Source organism: Hipposideros armiger, unplaced genomic scaffold (genome assembly GCF_001890085.2).
Source record: "Hipposideros armiger isolate ML-2016 unplaced genomic scaffold, ASM189008v1 scaffold_87, whole genome shotgun sequence".
In the NCBI taxonomy this organism is placed as follows: Eukaryota; Metazoa; Chordata; class Mammalia; order Chiroptera; family Hipposideridae; genus Hipposideros; species Hipposideros armiger.
This window is the reverse complement of record NW_017731437.1, coordinates 4,145,634-4,167,088: the sequence shown is the minus strand read 5'-3', so window position 1 is coordinate 4,167,088 and position 21,455 is coordinate 4,145,634. Positions and strand designations below refer to the sequence as shown.

The 21,455-nt window shown below is 51.0% G+C and overlaps 1 protein-coding gene across 1 annotated transcript in view; it reads right to left on the bottom strand.

Moving 5' to 3' along the window:
- The window catches only part of CCDC40 (coiled-coil domain 40 molecular ruler complex subunit), a 38,327-nt gene extending 16,872 nt beyond the window's left edge, over positions 1 to 21,455 (bottom strand). The window contains exons 1-12 of the mRNA XM_019644517.1: positions 21,392 to 21,455; positions 20,086 to 20,149; positions 19,111 to 19,671; positions 16,631 to 16,766; positions 15,419 to 15,582; positions 14,471 to 14,554; positions 14,181 to 14,400; positions 8,776 to 8,933; positions 8,474 to 8,596; positions 3,977 to 4,098; positions 872 to 1,115; positions 606 to 788 (exon numbers count right to left, since the gene is read on the bottom strand). Of these exons, the coding sequence (XP_019500062.1) occupies positions 606 to 788; positions 872 to 1,115; positions 3,977 to 4,098; positions 8,474 to 8,596; positions 8,776 to 8,933; positions 14,181 to 14,400; positions 14,471 to 14,554; positions 15,419 to 15,582; positions 16,631 to 16,766; positions 19,111 to 19,671; positions 20,086 to 20,149; positions 21,392 to 21,420 (2,088 nt within the window). The 5' untranslated portion in view covers positions 21,421 to 21,455. The remainder of the gene's footprint in view (positions 1 to 605; positions 789 to 871; positions 1,116 to 3,976; positions 4,099 to 8,473; positions 8,597 to 8,775; positions 8,934 to 14,180; positions 14,401 to 14,470; positions 14,555 to 15,418; positions 15,583 to 16,630; positions 16,767 to 19,110; positions 19,672 to 20,085; positions 20,150 to 21,391) is intronic.

Here is a 21,455-nt window from a genome sequence, read left to right as displayed (position 1 = left end):
CCATACGTGTAGTGAAAAATTTGACTCCTGTACTTATCGTTTGTGTGCTTTTCTGTGTCATATTTCAGTAAAATTAATGAAAAATGGATTAGAATGGACTTAAAAACTGACACGTAATGAGGCTGTCTAAGGCATGTGTGTGTATGTGCTCATGTGTTTGTGAGTTTGCACGAGTGTGTGCATGTTTGTGTGTTTGCGTGTATGAGCATGCATGTGTTTGCTCATGTGTGTGCATGGGGTGTGTGTACGCATGTGTGTTTCTGTGTGTCTTTGCGTGTGTGCATTTATTCGGTTGTATGTGTGTGTGTGTTTAGAAACATTTCCAGAAGGAAATACACCAACATTTTAGAAGGGGTTATCTCTGTGTGGTGGGATTACGACTGCCTTATTTTCTTCGCTATGCCTTTCTGCATATCCAGGTTTTCTATAATAAAAATGCATTGCTTTTACTACTAGAAAAAATGAAAAGGGGACAGACATGCTAAGGCCCCCTACTCACGCTGATTCTGCTGCGTGTGGTCTGTTGGGCACAGGAGCCGTCTTCCCCGTTCCCGCTGGCCCCCCAGGCGCCCTCCCTCTCGGCTGCGTGGGAGCAGGTGGCGTACCAGGCTGGTCTTCTCCTTTTGGCGCTTCACGATGAGCTGGTGGAAGTACTTGGTCATCTTGTTGGAGGTCATGTGCTCCTGCAGCTTCTCCACGATGGAGACGTCCAGCTTCCTCCTCACGTCCAGCTCTTGCTGGATGGTCTGGTAGACGGTCTGCAATTCGCCCATGGTCGTCGTGTATTCCTGGAGAGGCAGAGTCACAGGGCGGGTGCCGTGCACGGGGGCCGCGGAGGCACGCCCTGCCGGGTGGGGAGACACGGCCGTACCACGTAGGTCTTGCCCAGCGCGTCCTCCGTGTCCTGCAGCGAGAGCCTGTACGTGTTGAACTCACTCTGCAGGGCCTCCTCCTTGCCCAGACACTGTGCGGTCAGCTTCTGCATCAGGCTGGCTTCCGTCTCCGCCCGGTTCAGGATGCGCGCCAGCTTCTCGTTCTTTTCTTCCTCCTTCATGATGGATTTCTTATAGGCTTCGACCTCCCCATCGATAGACTTGAGCTGATGCTGGCATTCGCTGCCAAGATGGAGAGAGGAAAGCCCACACATCAGGACCCAGGGCGTCTGGCAGAGCACCCCCTCGGAGGAAGCTCACCAAATGGAGGGAAATACGCTAGGAAACCGACGCTTTATAGTGTTGACTACTATTTCCTAATAGAGCACTAGCACTCTTACCCATTTCAAGCCCAAGTCTAAGGCCCTTTTAAGATTATGATTGTGGGAGGAGGAAGGGGACCCAAACTGGAAACAAGCAAGATGTCCGACATTTGGCGAAGAGATAAATGAATGGGCTCTGATGTATCCGTATGTTGGGGACCACGCACCAAGAAGAAGAAACAAATGAATGTTTCTTTTCTAGGGGTGAATCTCAAAAGCATGATGCTAAGTGAATGAAGCCAGACAAGAAAAGCTGTACGATTCCATTTCTATGACATTCTGGAAACGGCAAACTACAGGGGCAGAAAGCCCGTCAGTGTTGCTGGGAGTGGGGTGGGGAAAGGTACTGACTTGGGGATAAGGGGGTTTCGGCATCTTGATGTGCGGTGGTTCCCTGCCCGTGTCCATTTCTCACAGCTCACGGAACTGTGCACTGAAAACAGACCACTTACGTACATGACAAATTTGTACACAAATTATCCTCCATAAACCTGACTTAAAATAAAAAAGTTACTCATTTTCTTTTTTAGGAAGTAACAGCCTTATGAATGTCCAAAGTTTAACAATAAAAATAAGACGCCCAATTCAAAAAGATACAGTTACAAGCTGTGGGACAGGAGTCTGACCTCTCTGTCAGACACATGCATGGAGAGAAAGATGCCTGTGAGTGCCCCAAATGCGGATACATTGTCATTGTCACAAAAGGAGGACGACAGTGGTATTTTTAAATCCTTTTCTCAGTTTTTCAAATTTCCTGTAATGGGTTCACTTATCCTTGACAAAAATTATTAAAAAAAAAAAAACACGTTTAAAAAACTTCCTTGATGAGTAGATACCGATAGAAAATGAATGAAACAAAAAGAACTGGAATCAGGACTACGTCCCGATTGAGGATGCAGAGGGGACCCGCTGCAGGATCTCACGGCTCCTAGACTAACAGCCTGGCTCACCTTGAATTTCCCGTCGGGAAGTGAGACACAGGCAGGTAACGGGGCGCAGGGGGACCCTCTGGGGCCCTATCCCTGAGGGAGTGTAAATTCCAGGGAGGGTACGCACACCCCTCCCAAGTTAAGTACAGCGCGATTTTTCTGTGTTCTGGCTTGTTTCAGGAAGTTTCACATGGAAAGGACCCATTTCCTTTAAATGTACGACTGTCATTGATGACTGCAGTCTCCATCAAGATTGTTCACCTGTGGCTGGGACCCACTTTTGATGTGACTTTGTCACTGACATTGTGAAGATTCCATGGGTGGCCGGGTCCAGATTAAAGGAAGTGCCCACCAGCCCCAGGGAGCCCAGAGGAGGGATGGTCATTCGGACCTCCCTGAATGGGATGGGGGGAAACGGGGACAGGACACAGTGTGTCATTAGAGCAGTCCCCAAGGGCCTTTGTCTGGGGACACGTATCAAATGAGGTGCTCTCTGTAGGACTAGCCAGGGGGACAAGGCGAGGAGGAAGGTTTTTTTGGGGGGGACACTCCGGGTTAAGTCCTGGAGGCATGGGAGCATAGGACAATGGGGAGGGTCATGGAGGTGGCACCTGAACCCTGGGGTCCCTGTGGGGGACTGGAGGCCATGAGAACCTCAGCCAGCAGCCCCGGGAGGTCAGGGCAGGGCAAAGCCCAGGTCCCAGCCTGCCGCCCACCCTGGTTCCCCTACCTGCGTCTTTAAAGGGCCAGTAGACCTGCAGCCAGAATTTGCCTGGACAATTCCACAACTCTCCCTTTGGTCTGGTACTGCTGACTCCAGGAAGTGAAGGAAATGAGTCTTTCTAATCTAGCATTATTCACGTAAAGATGTCTTGTCTCAAAAACAATCATATCTGCATGTGCCGGGGGTGTGTGTGAGGTGTGGTGTGTGTGTGTGTGTGTGTGGTCACAGGACCAAGCAGGAAAAGCATCTTCTGGTTGTATGACTGATGACTGGAAACCTAGCTCAGGAACTGGTAAGAGCAACTCACTCCCTCATTAGCGAGTCTTTTTGGGCACCTGCTCTCTGCCAGGCTCTATGCTGGCGCCAGAAGTGGCACCAAGTTCAAGTTAAGCAAGTGAGCGACACGCCGCGGGTTATCACAGCTGGGTCCCCGTCTCCATGGGTGGTTTGGGGAATTAGGGCAGCACCATGCCTGAGGGCTCCCTGTCTCCAGCATCCGGCCCAAGCCACACGACCCCCCTTGCTAGAAGTGACAGAGGGGGACACAAAAAGGGGCCTCTTCCTTTTTCCTCTTGGGGAGATTAAACAGGATTTCGGTTGGAACGTGGCTCTCGGCAGAACAATCCTGACGGGATGGAGTTTCACACACAGGTGGAGAGGCTGTGACTCAAAGGGACGTCTTATCTCCCAAAGATAAACACCTCTTCTCATTCTCACTCTCTGTTTCTCCTTAATCCTCCCAGGAAATCTGAGCATGAAAGCGGGCTGCCCTCGGTACCACGGAAAGTTTGAAAGGACTTAAGACACCCTGAGATCTTGGCAAACAATAAGGGAGCTTTCAGGGCGGAAGCGGGGCTCTAGGGCTGCAGGTGCCCGCTTTGTCCCAGGAGGCCTGTTCACCTGGGAGGAGGTGGGAGTGCAGCAGTCCACACCCCCCCTCCGGCTCCCATGCATCTTGCAGTGCATGCTGCTCTGTGAGCTCATGCTGCCTGGCCCCCTAACCCCAGGCCCCCCCCACCCCGTGGCGCCTCAGAAGGAGAGTGAGAGGCCCTCCTGGCGGGGCCCTACCGGAGTGCCTCCTGGATGGTCCTGTAAGCCTCGTCACGATGTTTCATGCCCACCAGGCTGACGGCCCACTGCTGCAGGATATGCGTCTTCTCCACATTGATGGTGTCTATTTCCATGTAGGCCTGCAGTGAAGAGTCGCGGTTACACGACGTTGGTCTCATTTCATTATGCTCAAAGCCCCAGAAAGAACATCTGAGCCTGGCCTTCCCAAACCATCTTGCTTCCCTGTCACTCTTGCTTTTCTTTCTCATGCACCAGCAAAAGAACAAACATGAAATTAGGCACAGCTCTAAAGACTCGCTGAACCCGTTTGTCTTTACTCAGGGTCCCGTGGGCTCGGTGCCGGGACGAGGTGGTGGGCAGACACTGACGGGCACCTGCCCACGCCAGACCCCCAACTCGAGGGTGGGTCACAATGACTCCCACCCACAGGCTGGAGTTTCGGGTCACATAGGATGGGCACAGCCACGGAGCCTGACACCCCTCCTGTAAGGAGCCCACGCTGGACAGGGGAGGTGTTTGTCTTGAGAATGACAGACGGCTGGATGTGAGCGTCCGACTGGGACAAGCGGAGCCTGCCTAGACTGGGGAGGAAGCAGAACTGGACAGGCAGGGGGGTGGGTGGACATGTGCCAGAGGTGAGGATTGGACAAGCTGAGGCTGGATGTCACAGAACTCCAGGGGGGCACTGGGGACAGGCTGAGATGAGGGCCTGGGCCCAGGTGGCTTGAAATCAGCCAGAGGGCTCAGGAATTTACCCCGAGGGTAAGAAGCAGGGTTCACTTATGCTTGGGGTGCAAGGGTCAACAGCTGGATCTTGGTGTACAGCTGACTGCGCTCAGAGCTCAGCACGCAGGCAGGTCACCTCGCATGTGACACATCCCAGCTGTGACATGGGTACAGTAACAGTACCCGCTTTCTGGGAATGTTCAATCAAAACAGACGATGCCTGTGTGCCTGGCACAGTCTTAGCTCGATCACAGGTGCTGTTTTGAGTGGTACTTGGAGTGTCCTGATGGAATCATTGCACCATTAGCAGCTTGCGTTGTGGTGAATTCCGGGTGGGGTGGGGTGGGGTGAGACGGGACATCAAGCAGGGGCTCAGGTGAGACCCTCATTAGGTCATGAGCATCTTCATGTAGCCCCAGCAGACCTGCTCTTGGTAACACTCCAGACAGGCCTGATCAACGCTGGAGGAAGTCAGAGTGGGCTCAGGCACCCACGGGGACGATGAAAGGGCTGCGCCAGGCGTGAAAAGGACGTCACCCTAGGAATACCACTCTCAATTGTGAGGGATTTTAGAAAATCACCTATCCGTTATTATAGCACAAAACGGTATGAATGAATTACCCATGATTAGTGAGACGTTGCTGTATTGGGTAAGGTATTGGATGAGGAGGCTGCTGTGTGCCATGGAGCAGGCATGCACTGCCCAAAGGCGCCCGCCCGAGGCAGCAGGCACCGAACCCCGCTGGGCTCCTTCCCAGGCTGTCAGCCAGAGGTGGGCGCCTTTCCCTGGGGCTCCCACAGCTGCTGGGCAAGCAGCTGACCAAGGTGCAGGCTGAGACAGAGGCCTGAGCTGAATTCAGTCTTTAAATGTTTTAAATACCCTATTTTTTTTAAAAATAAGTGTTTATGCAAATTAGTACATACAGCTAAACAAAAAGAAAATAGAATTACCAATAATCCCATTAGAGTTTACTATTTCTAATACCCTGGTGCAGTCTTTGTGTGTGTGATATTATATATTATTTTGTAATTTAGTATTAAAAACTAGCAAAAATAAATTAAAAATTAGCAAATTGTAAAGAGGTTTCCGTGTCAGCAAATACTTAGAGCTGACCCTTGAACAACACGGGCTGAGCCCCTGTGCAGTCGGAATGTCTGCATGTAACTTCTGACCCCTCCCACACTTAACTACAAATAGCCTGCTATTGAAGGAGGGAAACCTTTCTGATCACAGAAACAGTCCATTGACACGAATTCTGTTATATGTTTTATATACTGTATTCTTACCATAAAGTAAGCTAGAGAAAGGAAAATGTTATTAAGAACATCATAAGGAAAATAGCTGTACCATATTTACTGAAAAAACCCCGCGTATAAGTGTTCCAGGGTCAGCTGTATGTTATTGGCAGGATGGTCTCCCACTGCACGGACAGGTCATAATCTGTTTAACCAGCGCCCTCTCCTTGGGACGTCTCTTTGCTATACACACAACACTGTGGCCCCAATCTATTCATTATCTTTGTGGGGCTTTTTAATGTACAGAATTTTTACTTGCGTGCATCTCTGGTAGTTTCCTTGGCATGAAGCCCAAGCAGTGGTATTTTGGGAGCAGGTGGGGGGTTTCTTTCCCGATACAATGGCAACATTGTCCTTGAATGAAGACCCTGATAAGGTTCTGACGTGCATTTCCACTATCAGCGTGGGAGGCCCATACCCCCGGCTTTCGTTCATTTTTTCCAGTCTTGGGAAAGAACTCCCTGCCCCGTCCTTTTCTATCAGCGACGCTCATTGGTTCATTCATGAATGTCTGTGTTGTGCCTGCCACGGGCCACGCACTGCTCTGGGCAAATGAACACCACGTCGGGGGCCCTGCCCTGGTGGGGACATGCCCAGCACAGAGGGGAGCCAGGCACTGAAGGAAGTAATGAAAGGAACCTGTACAGGACCACGTAATGGAAACGTGCGCAGGTGTCTCTCACTGATTTTCAAAATCTCTTCCCACCACAAACTTAGTCACAGCTGGAAGCCTGACTTTTCCGGTCAGGTTGTGTCTTGTCATTTTGCTTTGTTGGTGGCATCCTTAACCCACAGAAGCTATGTCCCCCTCCTTATCTTTTCCTTTAAAGTGTCTGCTTTCTGTGTTATGCTTAGAAAGGCCTCTCCCACCCAGGATTTTATGAATATTTTCTTTTATTTTCTTCTGGTATATTTTTCCCATTTAAATCCTTGGCCCCTTCTGGCATTTGTTTTATGTCTGGTATGAGGAAAAGATTTAATTTTCCCCCCAATGATTAACCAAATGTCCCAACACCAGTGGTGCATAAATCACGTGTTCTCCATAATTTATAAACTGCTGCATTTTTATATAAACATTTGCTTGTTTCTGGGCTCTCTCATGGCCTCCCCATCTCTCCCTGACCGTCGGTAAACATTATTTTAGCCTCTTGGTCTTTTCTAGGATTTACTATCTGATAGGGCAATGCTAGGGTGACTCGCCATCTGGGTTTGTTCAGGGCTCTCTGGTTTCAGCACAGAAAGTCCCACATCTCAGGAAACCCCTCAATTTGGGGCAAACTGGGACTGTTGGTTACCCTTCACGAACCTCCCCTTCCAACACAAGTCATGGCTGGTCCTTGGAATTTATGTTTCAGATAATCTTAAGAATTGCTTGGGGCCGGCGGAGTGGCGTGTTGGTTAAGAGCTGGCTTGGGACGCCAGAGGGCCTGGTTTGGATCTCACATATGAGGGCCAGTGACACTGCCCTCCACAGCTAAGATGCTGAACAACAGCTCAACCTGGAGCTGGGCTGCCGTGAGTTGCCAGCGACGGCGTGGGCTGCAGCCCCTGCTGCAGTGGGTTGCCATGGGCTACCGTGTGTGTAGCCAGCAGCCAGCGTGAGCGGCCAGCAGCCACAGTGAGTGGCCGTCCAGAAGCCGGCGACTGATCTCCCTCGCTGGGGAAGAGCGCAATGATGGTGCCAACTTGGGCCAGTGAAGCAACGTCCTCCACAACTAGACTGAAGAACAAAACGACAGCAACTTGTCTGTTCCCCTTCCCCCAATTCCCCAGCACTGTTCCCATCCCCCAATGCCCCAATAAAAAAATATTAAAAAAAAAAGAATCGCTTGGCTGACTTAAAAGCGGTCGCCTTTTTTTCTGCAATTCTAATCAGAACACGCTCTAATCAAGTGTATTTCTAGATTGGACCCAGGTGTGTGTTCATTGGTTCCCTATTCCTTTTCCTTCAATAAAAGTAGGTTCTTTCCTTCCTGTCATCCCTGCACACGTGAATGCTGCCGGTAATTCACAGATTAAAATAAAAAGTCTCAGCGAGTGTGGTCTCTATAGAGCTGACCACCGAGCTTGGTGATGCACTGTGACTGCCCCCCACCCCCCACTCCACACAGAGGGGGGGCTGCGGGCACTGCCTGGAGCCCCAGCTGAGCATCATTAGAGAGACTTCCACCGGAAGAGGCCCACTGAGGCTACGGAACTTACTGAGGGTCTGCCCAGCCAGCTGAACAGAATGTCCGAATTCCTGGGGGGCCTTTCAGTCTATCCCTGGCTGTGGGAGGAATAAATACACTGGCCATCAGCCAGCCGGTCCCTACTCCGTCCCCATACGGAGCAGCCAGGTGCTCTGAGATGCTGGCTAAGACGCCCAGCTGTGCAGAGAACTTGCCGGCCGATTGGGGCTCAGTCTTTCATTCCACAGGCACATACACAGGCACTGCCCGGACACCGCTCAGAGGGCGCTTCTGCTCTTACCTCGCTCACGGCTTTCCTGAGAATCCGGGTGTCCTCGGCCTGGGCACAAGACTGAGCCTCAAACAGGGCGATTTGTTCTTCCAGCTGGTTGGCTCGGGTGGCGAGCTGGTCCACGTGCAGGTCCTGAGGAACGAGATCACATGTCGGTGCCCCAAGGACCCACCACCAACCGACATCGGCGACCCCGAGGGGCTGGTCAGGGCCTCCCCTGGCTGCGGGATTCACGCAAGAGGCCAAGCTCGGCGCCTTCGGGGGAATCGGAGGGGAAGCGAAGTCACGCGTGCATGGAGTTGGCCGAGTACCTGTTTCTTCTTCTCCACCTCCGCCCGCGACCGCTCCACTTCCGACTTCTTCACGACCTGCTTCATCACGCGGATGTCGCCTTGCACGTCCTCCTCTATGTTCTGCATGTAGAAGACATGCAGAGCCAGCTTCTCCATCTCCGCCTGCAGAGCGGCCACTGGGGAGAAAGTGGGGGGCCCATTCCAGCATTGCACACCCGTGGAGGCAGCAGCACCCCGCCTGCCATCGCCATCGCAGGGCGACACTGGGAAACTGCTTGGAGCTGACGAAGACCCAGGCTTTGCCCTCAAAAACCTTACAATCTAACCGGAGGGACAAAAACACGTGTAACCCGCGCCCACCGATGGCAGCAAGCCGCTCAGCTCCACGGGCTCGAGGCTCAGCTTCCCAGGCCTCGTGTTCATTTTGTTGATTTCTTACCATGTAGAGGTCGGCAACCTTAGGTGGAGTCCTAAATCCCCTGGGAGGAAACTAGCCTGGGCGGGCTGAGCCCCGCTGAAGCCCCGTCCCCACCTAAGCGGCCACATGGGGGCGCAGGCCCGCAGGACAGAGACAGCCCACTGGGCCGGCCAACAGTGTTAAATTAAGGCCAGCTGTCCTTTTCCTTCTCCAAATTGCCTTCCCGTATCCTCGGCCATTCTTCTAATAATCTGGTCTTTTACTAATTGGCTCCTAGCTGGGGTTTTTTTTATTTTGTTTTGTTTTGACCTAAGAGCTCTTTATGGAATAAAAACAGGGTGAGCAATATTTTTAAATGGCTCCCATGACCTTTGCCCCCCCCGGTGTTACTCCTGTGATTATGTTCTGTTATATGGCAGGAGGGAAATCATCAGGTGGGCCTGACCTAACCAGGCGAGCCCTTCAAAAGCAGAGCGTTTTGGGGCCGGCCGAGTGGCTCAGTTGGTCAAGAGTTTGCTTAAGAGCACGAGCTCTGAGCAACAGGTTCTCTGGTTCAATTCCCACATGGGCCAGTGAGCTGTGCCCAAGCTGCGCCCGATCTGAGCTGCCAACAGGTGGCAGGGTGGCTCAGCTGATGAGAGCACGTGCTTCTAATGACAAGGTTGCCTGTTCACTGGTGGGCTGTGCCTACCCGTGGCTGGGACTGAGCTCGGCACCTTGAGCTGAGCTGCCACTGGGACGGCTTCAGTGGATAGAGCGTGTGCTCTTAACAGCAAGGTTGCCGGTTTGACTCCCGCAAGAAACAAGCAAAAAAAAAAAAAAAGCAGAGTGTTTTTCTCCGGCTGGTGGCAAAAGAGGAAGTGAGATTCACCCAACAAATGGGACGCGACGAGGGGCAAATTCTCCATTGCTGGCTTGAAGATGGAGGGGGCCATATAGCAGGGGCTGTGGGTAGCCCCCAGGAGCTGAAAGCGGCCCGTGCTGACAGCCAGCAAGGAAGCGGGTCCTCAGTCCTACAGCCACAAGGAGCTGAGCTCTGCCAAAGACATGAGCCTGCAAGCAGATTTCCCCCCAGCTCCCCTGATGAGAACTCAGCCAACGCGTGAGTTCAATCCTGTGGTGCCCCAAGCAGAGAACCCAGTCGACCATAGAAGTGTGGGCGAATATATAAATGGGGGTTGTTTTAAGCCCCCACGTTTGTGGCAATTAGTTATGAGGCAATTGAAAATCATAACAGAAGATGCAGATGTTGTCACAGATGTTTCAAATGTTTTTTTTGTCCCCAATTTGTCTTTTAACTTTCATGCTTCCTGACAGATAAGGTTTGTTTGTATATAATCAAACCTGCAAACTCCCCCTGTCTGACCTCCATATTTCTCGTCATGTTTGCAAAGACCTTCCTCACCTCAAGATTGTAGAAAGTATTCTCTTACATAGTCTTCTAATGCTTTTATGATTTTCTTAAGTCTTTACTGTACCTGGAACTTATTTTTTGTGTGGTGTGAAATCGGGGTCTAAGTATTTGTTTTCAGGTGGCCAAATGATCAAAAAATATTTAGTGGTTGAAAAATGCGACCAGTTTATGTAATTTACAACAGCTAAATGCCTGGGTAACTTTCATGGGACTCGACTCTGCGCCATCGATGTGTCTGTCTGTTTTTCTCCTGGCAGAAGGCTGATTTTATTGCTATAGGCTGATACTGTGTTTTGATGCCTGATAGGACAATTTTCCTTCATTAGCTTTTCTTTCCCCAAATTTTCTTAGATATTCTGGTGCATTTAGTCTTCCAAGTGGACTTTAAAGTCAGTTTGTCAAGAACGGAGAGCTTTTTCTGTGTGGCTATGGAATAACTCCAGCACACACTGACAAATAAAAAAAAAGGCAAAGAACAGAACAGCGGGTATAAGATGCAGCTACTTGTACAAAAAAAAATAGAGGGAAAGTATACATGCGCCCTTGTAACTTGGCTTTTATGTGCAAAAATGTCTTTAAAAATATACACAAGAACCAATAATACTGGGTTCCCGGGGTGTGGGGTAGGGGGACGACGACTTGGGGATTGGAGAGGGGAGTTCAGGAGACTTTTGACTCTAGAGCGCTTCCGTTTTGAATTATTATTTCCTGAAAATAAGTAAATTACTATGTTAAATAAATTTAAGTTCGCCCAAAACATCCCATTGTGGATTTTAACTGGAGCTGCACTGAACTACTTATTAATTCAGAGAGAAATGACATTTTTGTATATATTGTGCATCTACTGTCCGGTAATGTGGTTGCTCAATTTGCTGTTTTATGTTCTTTAGTAAAATTGTATTGTTTTTCTTCAGATAGACTCACTCGGTTCCTGTTCGGTTTCTTCCCAACTATTTTGTGCATGTTATATCTATTCTGGATGAGGTTTTTACAAAACTGCCATTCCTAATTGGATATCACCGGTATGGAAGAAAACGATGCTTGTTTTTTTTCTCCCACCTTTGCGGCCCCCCCAGGCGTCATTGCAGCTGAAGATGTGTCTTTACTGAACGCATGCAAACCAGGTATTCAGCTACTGTGCTGATTTCTTACTGTTTCCATTAGTTCTTTTTCATCAGTGATCTTGAATCTTCTAGGTGAGCGACCATGTCCTTGGTAGAGAATGAGAATTCCATCATTACATTTCTCACACTGCATTCATTTCCTGCCTCTCGTGTTGCTGGGACCTCCAAGACGAGGGCAGCGGAGCTGCTGGCAGGCATCTTCACCTCTGCTGGTTTTTACTGTAATTTCTCCAGTGCTTTCCACTGAGTTAAGCTTCCTTGTTAGTTCCTGGTAAATATTTACACAGGACTTTCCCTCTATCCCAGTTTAGGATGGGCACTGAGTTTTATCAAACACCAAGTGGCATCCATCCAGGAAATATTTTTTTCCCTCTCCTTCAACTGATGAATATAAGGAATTGAATTCGCAGGTTTCCTAATTTCAAATTCTTCCAGAAGGAAGAAGCCGTTCTTGACCAAGGGGTATTTTTCTGTTACTACATTGCTGAACTTAATCTTTTGTCGCTGAACAAATGTTTAATGTTTGCTAATATTTTACTTAGGATTTTTGTACCTCATAAGTGAAACCGCTTTATGCTTTTCTGGTTTTGTACATTGCCAGCTTTGGCAGTAAGGATTACATTAAGCTTGGCGAAATAAGCCTGGGAAGTATTTCCAAAATTTTACACCCCTCGGAGGGCGGAATAACATAGGAAGTGTCTGGTTTTGTCCTGCCTATAAGCCTATAGCATTTTTTTCTCCTCTTTACCTTTGGAATTTAAAAATGTCACCAGCTATGTCTAGGCATGTTTGTTTTTTTCTCCCACCTGCTTGGCCCCCCCATGAGTCTTTACATCTGAAGATGTGTCTTTCTTGAATTTATGTGAACGTTTTCCTCTGATGTCATTGGTTAATGCCTCTAATCCCCTGGAATTTCTATCTTATGGATATTGACCTTCCCAGATCTGCAAACCATGTCTTTTATCTCTTTCTCAAAAGGTCTGTCGCTTGGGGTGTGTGCTCTGAATTCTGGGGAGAATTCCTCAAACTGGCCTTTTAGTTTACAAGTTCCGTGTTCTGCAATATTGATTTGAATATGTAGTGTCTTTTTCTCCAGTGATGGTTATTTTTAAATCCCCAGTGTCCTTTTCTCCAGCACTTTGCTGTGATTTGACCGGTGAGCTGCTCTCTAAGGCCCCACGCAGAACAGCAGCTGGCACACACTCCAGGCTGTCATGTTTTCCAAACCTGGTTTGTCTGTGGAGGGTCTGCTCCGTCTGACCAGCCTATCTTCTCTCGTGCCTGGGGACTGCTGCCGATGACTCACACGTCAACTTGAAGGTTTAGTGTCTGGTGGGCTTCACCTCCCTCCCAGGTGAGGTGGGCAACTGTGGACGTTCTCTAGTGGCAAAGCCCCATGTTGCACCAAAGGGACAGAGTAGTGGTAGCACCAGTGGGCAGGGCGGGACCCTCACCAAATGCTAGTGCTGGGAAGTGAGAAATGGTGCTGCTGGGTGGAACCATTGCTTGCTCCTCTTCCTGTTCCTGGCAACCTCCACAAAGGACTTTCCAGAAGCCCGTCCACACCCTGAGCCTCCGCTGAGGGGCACTGGTGCCCGCGCACTGTCCAAGTGTAGAGGGGTGCAGGCTGGGAGCTGGGAGAGGGGCCTGTGCCCTCTTTCAGATGGGTCTAAATTCTAGTACATCTGGGCGACGCGGCTCTTTATATTTAGCGTGAATGTTGCATTCTTCTCTTTTCGGTGCTTTCTTGTTAATTTGGTGCAACCAGGGAGGGTGCTTGATAACTGAGCATTTGCCCAGACTCCTTCAATCCTGCAGTTCTCAGGGTCCAAACTCTTTTCTCCGCCCACGGCTGGGACATACGAGGGATTCGGTTTTCCTCTGTATTCTTTTAGGTTATATCCCCCGTTATAATAGCAACACGGAGTTGATAAAGAGAGTGGGAACCATCAAAAAAGCGCCAAGACTAAAATAATCCACAGAGGCTTAAGGAAGCCATGGCTCACTGTGACCTACACACCCCACCCCCTTCACCCACCTCTGTGGAGAAGGTCACTTTAGTAGTAACAGTACGTGTAGGAGCCACAGCCCTACTGTCTCCTCTGGTCCAAAGCCCGTGGGTTTCTCCTAAATCAGCCACCGACTCCCAGCCATCGGTCCCCGCTTGTGCAAGCCCTTGCACCTCAGGCTGTTCCCACCCGTTTACACCCGGCTCATTCCCGCTCCTCACGCACCGTGGGACACGTCCTCCTCGGAACCGCTGCAGCCCACCAGCCTCTTATGTTTTTGGCTCCGTGCACCCCGACTGTGGGCCCTTGGGCATTCGCGGCTTACCTAAGGGGGTGCCTTTTCGGACACGTACGCCTCCCCTCCCTAAAGAGGCTGGGAACCTCTGCGGCCGCGCACGTCTAGCTCCTCTCGCCACCCTGCGCTGGCGCAGAAGCATGTAGGGGCCCGAGCCGCTTACGTTTCTTGCGCTCCTCGTGGGCAGCCTCGCAGGTCCTGGTGTAGAGGCAGCGCACGCCCTGCAGTTCCTGCTCCTTCTGCCGCCGCGCGCACGCGATGATTGAATGGCAGTCCTGGTTCTTCTCCAGCTGCATCTGCAGGCGGACCAGGTGCTGCTGGACCCCGTAGAGACCCACCCCCAGCTCCTGCCGCTGGACTCGGACTTGCTTGGTGGACACCTCCTGCAGCAGAGAGAGAAGCTGGTCAGCGGCACGAGGGGACACGCCGGCGGGAAGGCTGGATGGTACGCACCAGCTCCCGAAGGTCCAGCGTCAGCTTGTCTATCTGTCGGTTGAGATAGTTCTTCAGGGCGGCCTGGAACCTGAGCATCAGGGGCTGAAACAACGGCAGAGCACGCCAGTTAGTCTCCTGTCCCATCCCAGACTTGGCCTAAGTCGCGACAGCTCTGGGGGGTGAGGGAGACTGACAGAAATGACTTCCACGCTGGGTGCCCCCCTCTCCTCTTCCGCCCGGGGTTCTTACTCTGAAAGCTACAAACTATTATACAGGCGCTAGAGGTCTCATCCTGGGCGTTGAGGACCTGTGTACTTGGGCAAACGGCAGGGCAAGCTGGGGCAGTGGTCCTGGTTTTACTCCAGGGGCCAGAGCGGGTGCTGCCACCAAAAGATCACCCAGCCCCTTTCCCAGCACCACCCCCATCTTCCCACAGGACGGGGAGCACAGGGCTTTCCAAGTGGGTTCATTCCATCAAGGCTTGCCAGAGGGCTGGGACAAAGGACCTCATGAGTTGTTTGGTCCCCTGAGGCAGTGGCTCTCAACAGGGGTGGTTTTGCCCCCACCCGACACCCAGCAATGTCTGGAGACATTCTGGCTGTCACAAGTAAGGGAGGGTGTGCTACTGGCATCTAGAGGCCAATGATGCTGCCAAACATTCTATCATGCCTAAGATGCCCCCACCACAAAGAATGGCCCTGTCCCAAATGGCAGCGGTGCCAAGGTTAAGAAATGCTAACTTTGGGCATATGAGCCTAAAAAGAGACTCTGCTTTACAAAGCAGCAGGCCAAACCCAAGCAGAATAACTGTCAGTGACCAGGTGAGATGCAAGCACGGCATTTGGGGGTGGGGAGTGGGCTGGGGAGGCGGAGGGCAGAGAAGGGCCGAAATGGCAGGGGAAAGGACGTCTCTGGGTCATTCTTCGTCTGTGTGGGGCAGAAACAGGCTGAGGAGTATTTCTTTACGTGGCCTGGGTCCAAGACCACCAGCTGGGACTCGTCGTCTTCCGCCTCGTCACTCCCCTCGGAGTCCACTCTCTCTGCGACGCTTTCCTCCGTGGTGCTGAGCTGTTGGATCCTGTCCAGGAAGGAGAGCAGGGACCCTTCCCGGGGGCGGGCGTCGGGCTGCTCTGGGGGCAGCAAACGTCAGCGAGGCGTTAGTAGAGCTGCCAGCAAAGCTGACTCCCACCCTCATGCCCCACGATGGAAAAGAGGAAAAGAAAGCTCCCGCCTGTGTTGGGGTTCAGAAGTGCTACTTAGTGTCTTCTACCCATGAATCTTCTTGTCATCGATTCTACATGTTCCGTGAAAAGGTCATCACATTTTAAAGGCAGACAATCTTTTTTTATACATAAGGAGCGACTAGAAAGGTGGCTTCTTACTGATAGACTAGATAGATTTTTTGTTTTTTGTTTTTTTTTAGCTGAGCCATCCTGCCACCTGTTGGCAGCTCAGCGGCAGCTCAGCTCGGGCCGGGCATCGAACCGGCAACCCTGTTGCTCAGAGCTCACACTCTTGAGCGAGCTCTTAACCCACTGAGCCAGTCCGCCGGCCTAGATTGATTTTTTTAAATGGGAAACAGCTGGTAAGATTGGAAGGCAATGAAATATCAGTGAGGGTCTAGTGTTAGCTCTTCTGTCCGCCTGAGCTGGAGAGGTCCTGCTCTGTGTCAAACACGCGTAGGCGTGTGCTGCCTTCATGCCAGTAGGAGTGCTGACGGCATCAGGCACCTGTGTCACGTGCAGCGAGAAGAAGCCTGCTCTGCTTCCCAAGCACACGGCACCAGGACACACAGTGGAAAGACAGGGCCGGGCCGGGAAAGCCTCTGAAACTCAGCAGACGGACGCAGACAGACACACGTTCAGGGGTGCTGTCACTGAGCCCCTCTCCGAGGCCGGGACGCCGTGAGAAATGGCGGTCAGGGCCCGGCTCTGCCACTTACTCGGATACGTTACTTGGTTTTACGGTCTTTGCACAACAGAGAACAGTTCCTACCTCGTGGATTAGTGTAGGGATTGAGATAAGACAGAATCAATGCTCCATAAATGGTATCCATACCTGTCAATAATATTTTTACCTTTCAGCTCTTAGCCAAGCAGGAAATGAGGTGACAGGTGGGGCATCCCTGGCACAAAGGGGCTATGAAGTGGCTTATCCCGTGGCTGGGCGCCATGGTACCTGGCTCCTGTGCGAAGGGCTCCTCCGTGCTCGGGAGCAGCGCAACAAAGGACGTCCTGCTGTCCCCGGGACTCAGTTGGAGGCGGTGGTGTGCCCTCAGAGAAGCCGCCTGCTGGAGCTCTTCAGGGGGTGTTTTCTAGAGAAGAGCCAAGCCTGAATCAGTGAGGGCGTAATAGAAATTATTAGATTTGATTCATTACAGCACTCACAATGCAACATGATTGTTAGAGGAATAGAAACTTGTTTGGATATCATTTGGCTTCTGCAAATAGTCAAAATGGAAATCGCCTACCCCCGACCCCAACAAGGAATCCAGGAGTGGCCTCTGCCTCTCTGGACCTGTAGCGATGTGTAAACGCTGAGGAACACACGTGTGTTGGGTGTGGCTTCCTTCCCTGCAAATGCTGATCTCCGAGAGGATGGTAAGTGACCACTTTGAGTATCCTCTTTACAAAAGCATACCAGAAAGTCTCAGCCCTGGGCAGTGGTCTCCCAAGAGGGCTGTTTCTTCTTTTGTTTCAAACCATTCCAGTTTAGGGACGTTTGGATCAGAAAATATTTTCCCTCAATAAAAACACGTGGATCCATTTCAGTTTTGGGTTTTTTTAAAGATTTTTATTGGGGAATTGGGGGGATGGGAACAGTGCTGGGGAATTGGGGGAAAGGGAACAGACAAGTTGCTGTTCTTTTGTTCTTCAGTCTAGTTGTGGAGGACGTTGCTTCACTGGCCCAAGTTGGCACCATCATTGCGCTCTTCCCGGGTGAGGCAGATCAGTCGCCGGCTTCTGGACGGCTGCTCACTGCGGCTGCTGGCCGCTCACGCTGGCTGCTGGCTACACACGGTAGCCCATGGCAACCCACTGCAGCAGGGGCTGCAGCCTACGCCGTCGTCGGCGACTCACGGCAGCCCAGCTCCAGGTTGAGCTGTTGTTCAGCATCCCAGCTGTAGAGGGCAGTGTCACTGGCCCTCACGTATGGGATCCGAACCGGGGCCCTCTGGCGTCCCAAGTCAGCTCTCAACTAACGTGCCACTCGGCCGGCCCGACAATAATTATTACTGATGATAAACTGTTGAATATTAGTGACAACAAATGGCCCCACCCAACAACCCTGGGAGGGGGACATTAGTCACCTCTCTTACCTGTAGGGGAAGTGGCCTCACAGAAGTAAAGACCTTGTGTGAAGTTCGAACAGCTAGGCAAGGGAAGGTTCAAAGCTGGGCTGTCTCTATCCCCAGCTAATGCTCTTTCTAACTGTACTTCCTCAGATGGTATTGACTCAAATGACATCTGAGGCAACCAGAGCCTTAATAACATCAGTGGGGACCCAGAGTCAAATGCCCACCTCTGGGGTGTCCAGAAAGTCAGGCATCCATCTACCCTGCTGGGCATAGCAGCTCCCACTCGACAATTCCTACTTCCTCTGAAGACCGGGCACCAGCCAGGGGGAAGGAAATGGGGCTCTGTCTTAGGGTTTGTCTCTGCGCTTCTGGTTAACCAAATGTAGATGCTTTTTCCCAGGGAATTTTCTAGAAACTAGACCCAAGGATGGAAATTGGGTTTACAGCTGCACAGGTAACCAACGCTTCAGATCTCCTTGTTATCTTAGAAGGCGAAGACACTGTTCGCGTTGTTGTTAAATTCTGCAAAGTGGTCTTATCACGTGTGTGTCATTTGTAATCATCAAGCTTAATGAGGGCTCATCAAAGATCAAATCATGTTATTCTCCAAAGTGATGAACTCTTTTTGGTTTCACAGGGCGGGGACATGTCATTGCTTCGTGTTTCAGGATGTGGCTTGTGTGCAGGAGCAACTGTCTGCCATGACAGCTGTGTGACCCTGGGCAAGGCAGTCCCTCCGCCCGTTTCCTCATCTGTACAATGGGGATAATAGCCCCCACCTCACAGGGTTATTGTCAGGGTTCGCTGAGACAACACCTGTCAGGGGCATAGCAGTGTCCCTCCCAGAGTCAATGACAGAAATGCAATATGTTCTCTTTCCGCCAACACTGGCCCTCGCTTCCATTCCAGAACAATTCACACCTCAAGCCAACAGGTGAGGCTGGTCTCCTGTGGCGCGAGGGGTCTGAACAGGGTGTGGAGGGCGGGCTCCAGAGGCTCTCTTCATGGGGGGTCATCACAGCAGCTCCTCTGTCTCCCTGGCCTCGTTTCAAGTGCTCTGTAGCCACGGGACTAACAGCAGCCATATTGGATGTGCAGGTAAAGAACATTTCCATCATCATTGGAAGTTACCCTGGACGGCGCTGCTCTCGAGACTGGAAACCCGAATGCCTGTACATGGACTGTCCCCCAACCATGGGTTTGTAAACACCGAAGGAGGGTCCAGAAACCCTTGGCATTCCAGGACCTCAGTTTGCTAAGGAATTTCTAACAGGAATTGCAATTGGTATTTACAGTGTACTGGGTTCCTCACATAGGGAGACGCACCACACAGACAGTAACAGACCTCGGGGCTACTTACCCTGCCTCGGGAAGCATCCTGGTCCATGTGCTTGGATGAGCCTAAGACCTGCCCGGGTGGCTCTGTGGGGATGACCTCCACATCTCTGGATTCTGTTGGACGGAGGGACTCCCTGTCCTGAAGACTAGCTCTTTCATATGGGTGTGCGGGGCCGTCTTCCTCTCCAAGCACCTCCTTAGGATTGCTGTCTGAAGAAGTCAGATCTGTAGAACTGACTTTCCCTTCAGAGGACATGGTTTCCATATCAGATTCCAATTCTTCTTCAAAGTCCAATTCCTCTTCCGTTTCTATTTCCTCATTTCCAGTTTCCTCATCGTTTCCATCTTCCTCATCGTTTCCACCTTCCTCATCATTTCCACCTTCCTCGTCATTTCCAACTTCCTCATCATTTCCGGTTTCCTCATCATTTCCACCTTCCTCGTTATTTCCAACTTCCTCTTTGTTTCCGGTTTCCCCATTGTTTCCTGCTTCCCCACCGGTTGTGACCTCCCTCTCAGAATGCTCTGTAGCATCAACAGCTCCTTCATTTTTCTGGTCACTGCTCTTCTCTGTTGTTGACACCTGCGGCCGAGTGGCAGGAAAAAAAAAATCAGGAAACAATGTATAAAGGATTATGAGGTTTTATTCTCCATAGTGGAACTACACTGATGGGAAAACTGTATCCACACACTCTTGAGGTTGCTAAGAGATTATGTTGCGTGCTTTAACTTACCTGCACTTGCTCCATTTTTTGTAATTAGTTTGTGTCCTTCATTTCAGGAAATGAATCCTGAACAATGTGGGGTAATCTAAGAGTAGGATGCCCGTGGCATTCCTGACTGGCCGCCAACACTTTGGGGTGGAGCTACACTGAGGTGCTCGCAACTGAACCGAGCCTGCTCTCGTGCAAGGCACACTTTTCTTAAGCAAATCCTAACTCCCCTTAATTCCTAGTAAACACAAGCCCAGAACACCTCATCCTCCAGGGAACTTGACCTGGTCGCTTTCCTTATTCTGGTCCTCCTCTCCGTCAGAAGTCCAGTCTCCTTCCGGGTGAGACCTGGTTGTAGAGAAACAGTGTGATAGTTTCACATAATAGCATCCTTTTCCCTGGCCTTTATTACTGCCTGGATGTCCGGGAGTACACATCTATTTATTTACTGGGTAATACTGCCTCACCTCCAGGCTATTGTCCATGACTTTGTCATGTTTGTCACTAACCGCAGAACTAAACATGCCTGTCACGTGGTGGGAGTGCCACAAAAGAGTTGCTCCATGAATGAATGAATGAAAAATACAATTATCGAAACATGAAAGGAACGGCACAAATAGATGACGCCAGAAAAGTCACCCTACATATACTTGTGTCTGTGACACAACTGGGGAAAATACAAAGTAAGAGGAAATTGCACAAAGTGGACAAATATTCTGTAAACTCTTGGTTGGACAGTACAAGAATGTCCTGACTTACACTCTGAAAATTCTTTCGGTTTTTCTCTAATTAAAATTACAAGCTCATTATTATTTTTTTAATAAAAAGTCAAATTAAAACAGAAATACGTGACAGACAATAAAAAACCCCTGTGACGTTTCCTCTCCTTCTCAAGATAACCAACCAGTAGTAATAGTAAGAGGTTTAAGGGTATATTCTTTCAAAGATTTTTCTATGCATTTAAACCCCCCACCCCCAAAGTAGAGATCACTCTTTGGCATCCAGTCTTTTCACTTAATTTAACCTGGACTTCTTTCCATGTCCGTACACATATACCTACCTTTAAAAAAGAAAAACAACACAGACCTGGCTAAGGTAAAGGGCAAATTCTTTAAAATCGTTTCTATGCTTTTAAACGAAGCGTAAGAGGGCAGACTACCGGCTGTGCGCTCACGACACTCGAGGGGCCTGCCCGACCTCAGGGACCCCCAAGCCTGGGGAGGGGGCGGGATCCCCTTTTCCAAGAGGGAGGTGGGGCTGCGCTGGTCTCTCGCTTCCGGCGCCAGCGCCCAGCAGACCCTCCGCAGCGGGGGCTGCCGAGCGTAGTGGTTGTCATGGTTACCGCGGGTCGCGGGGCGCCTGGGCCCGGGGTTTTGGGGAGTGGAGCGCGGGGAGAGAGGGAGGGGGTGGGAGCGGACAAAGGGATGGGCGGCGAGAAGCGAGACGGGGTCCCCGCGCATGGTGGCGGGGTGGCCGGCGAGGCGGGCAAGGCCCCGCGTGGGGGCGGGAGGGGAAGGGGCGCCGGGGGTGCTGCGGGAAGGGGCGGCGCGGGGGCTGCGCCGGGACCCGGGGTCCCTCCGCCGGGCTTACCCGCCAGCGCCGCCGCCCGGCTCCGCCATGCCCCGTTGCTAAGCGACGCCGTCAACTTCCGGCG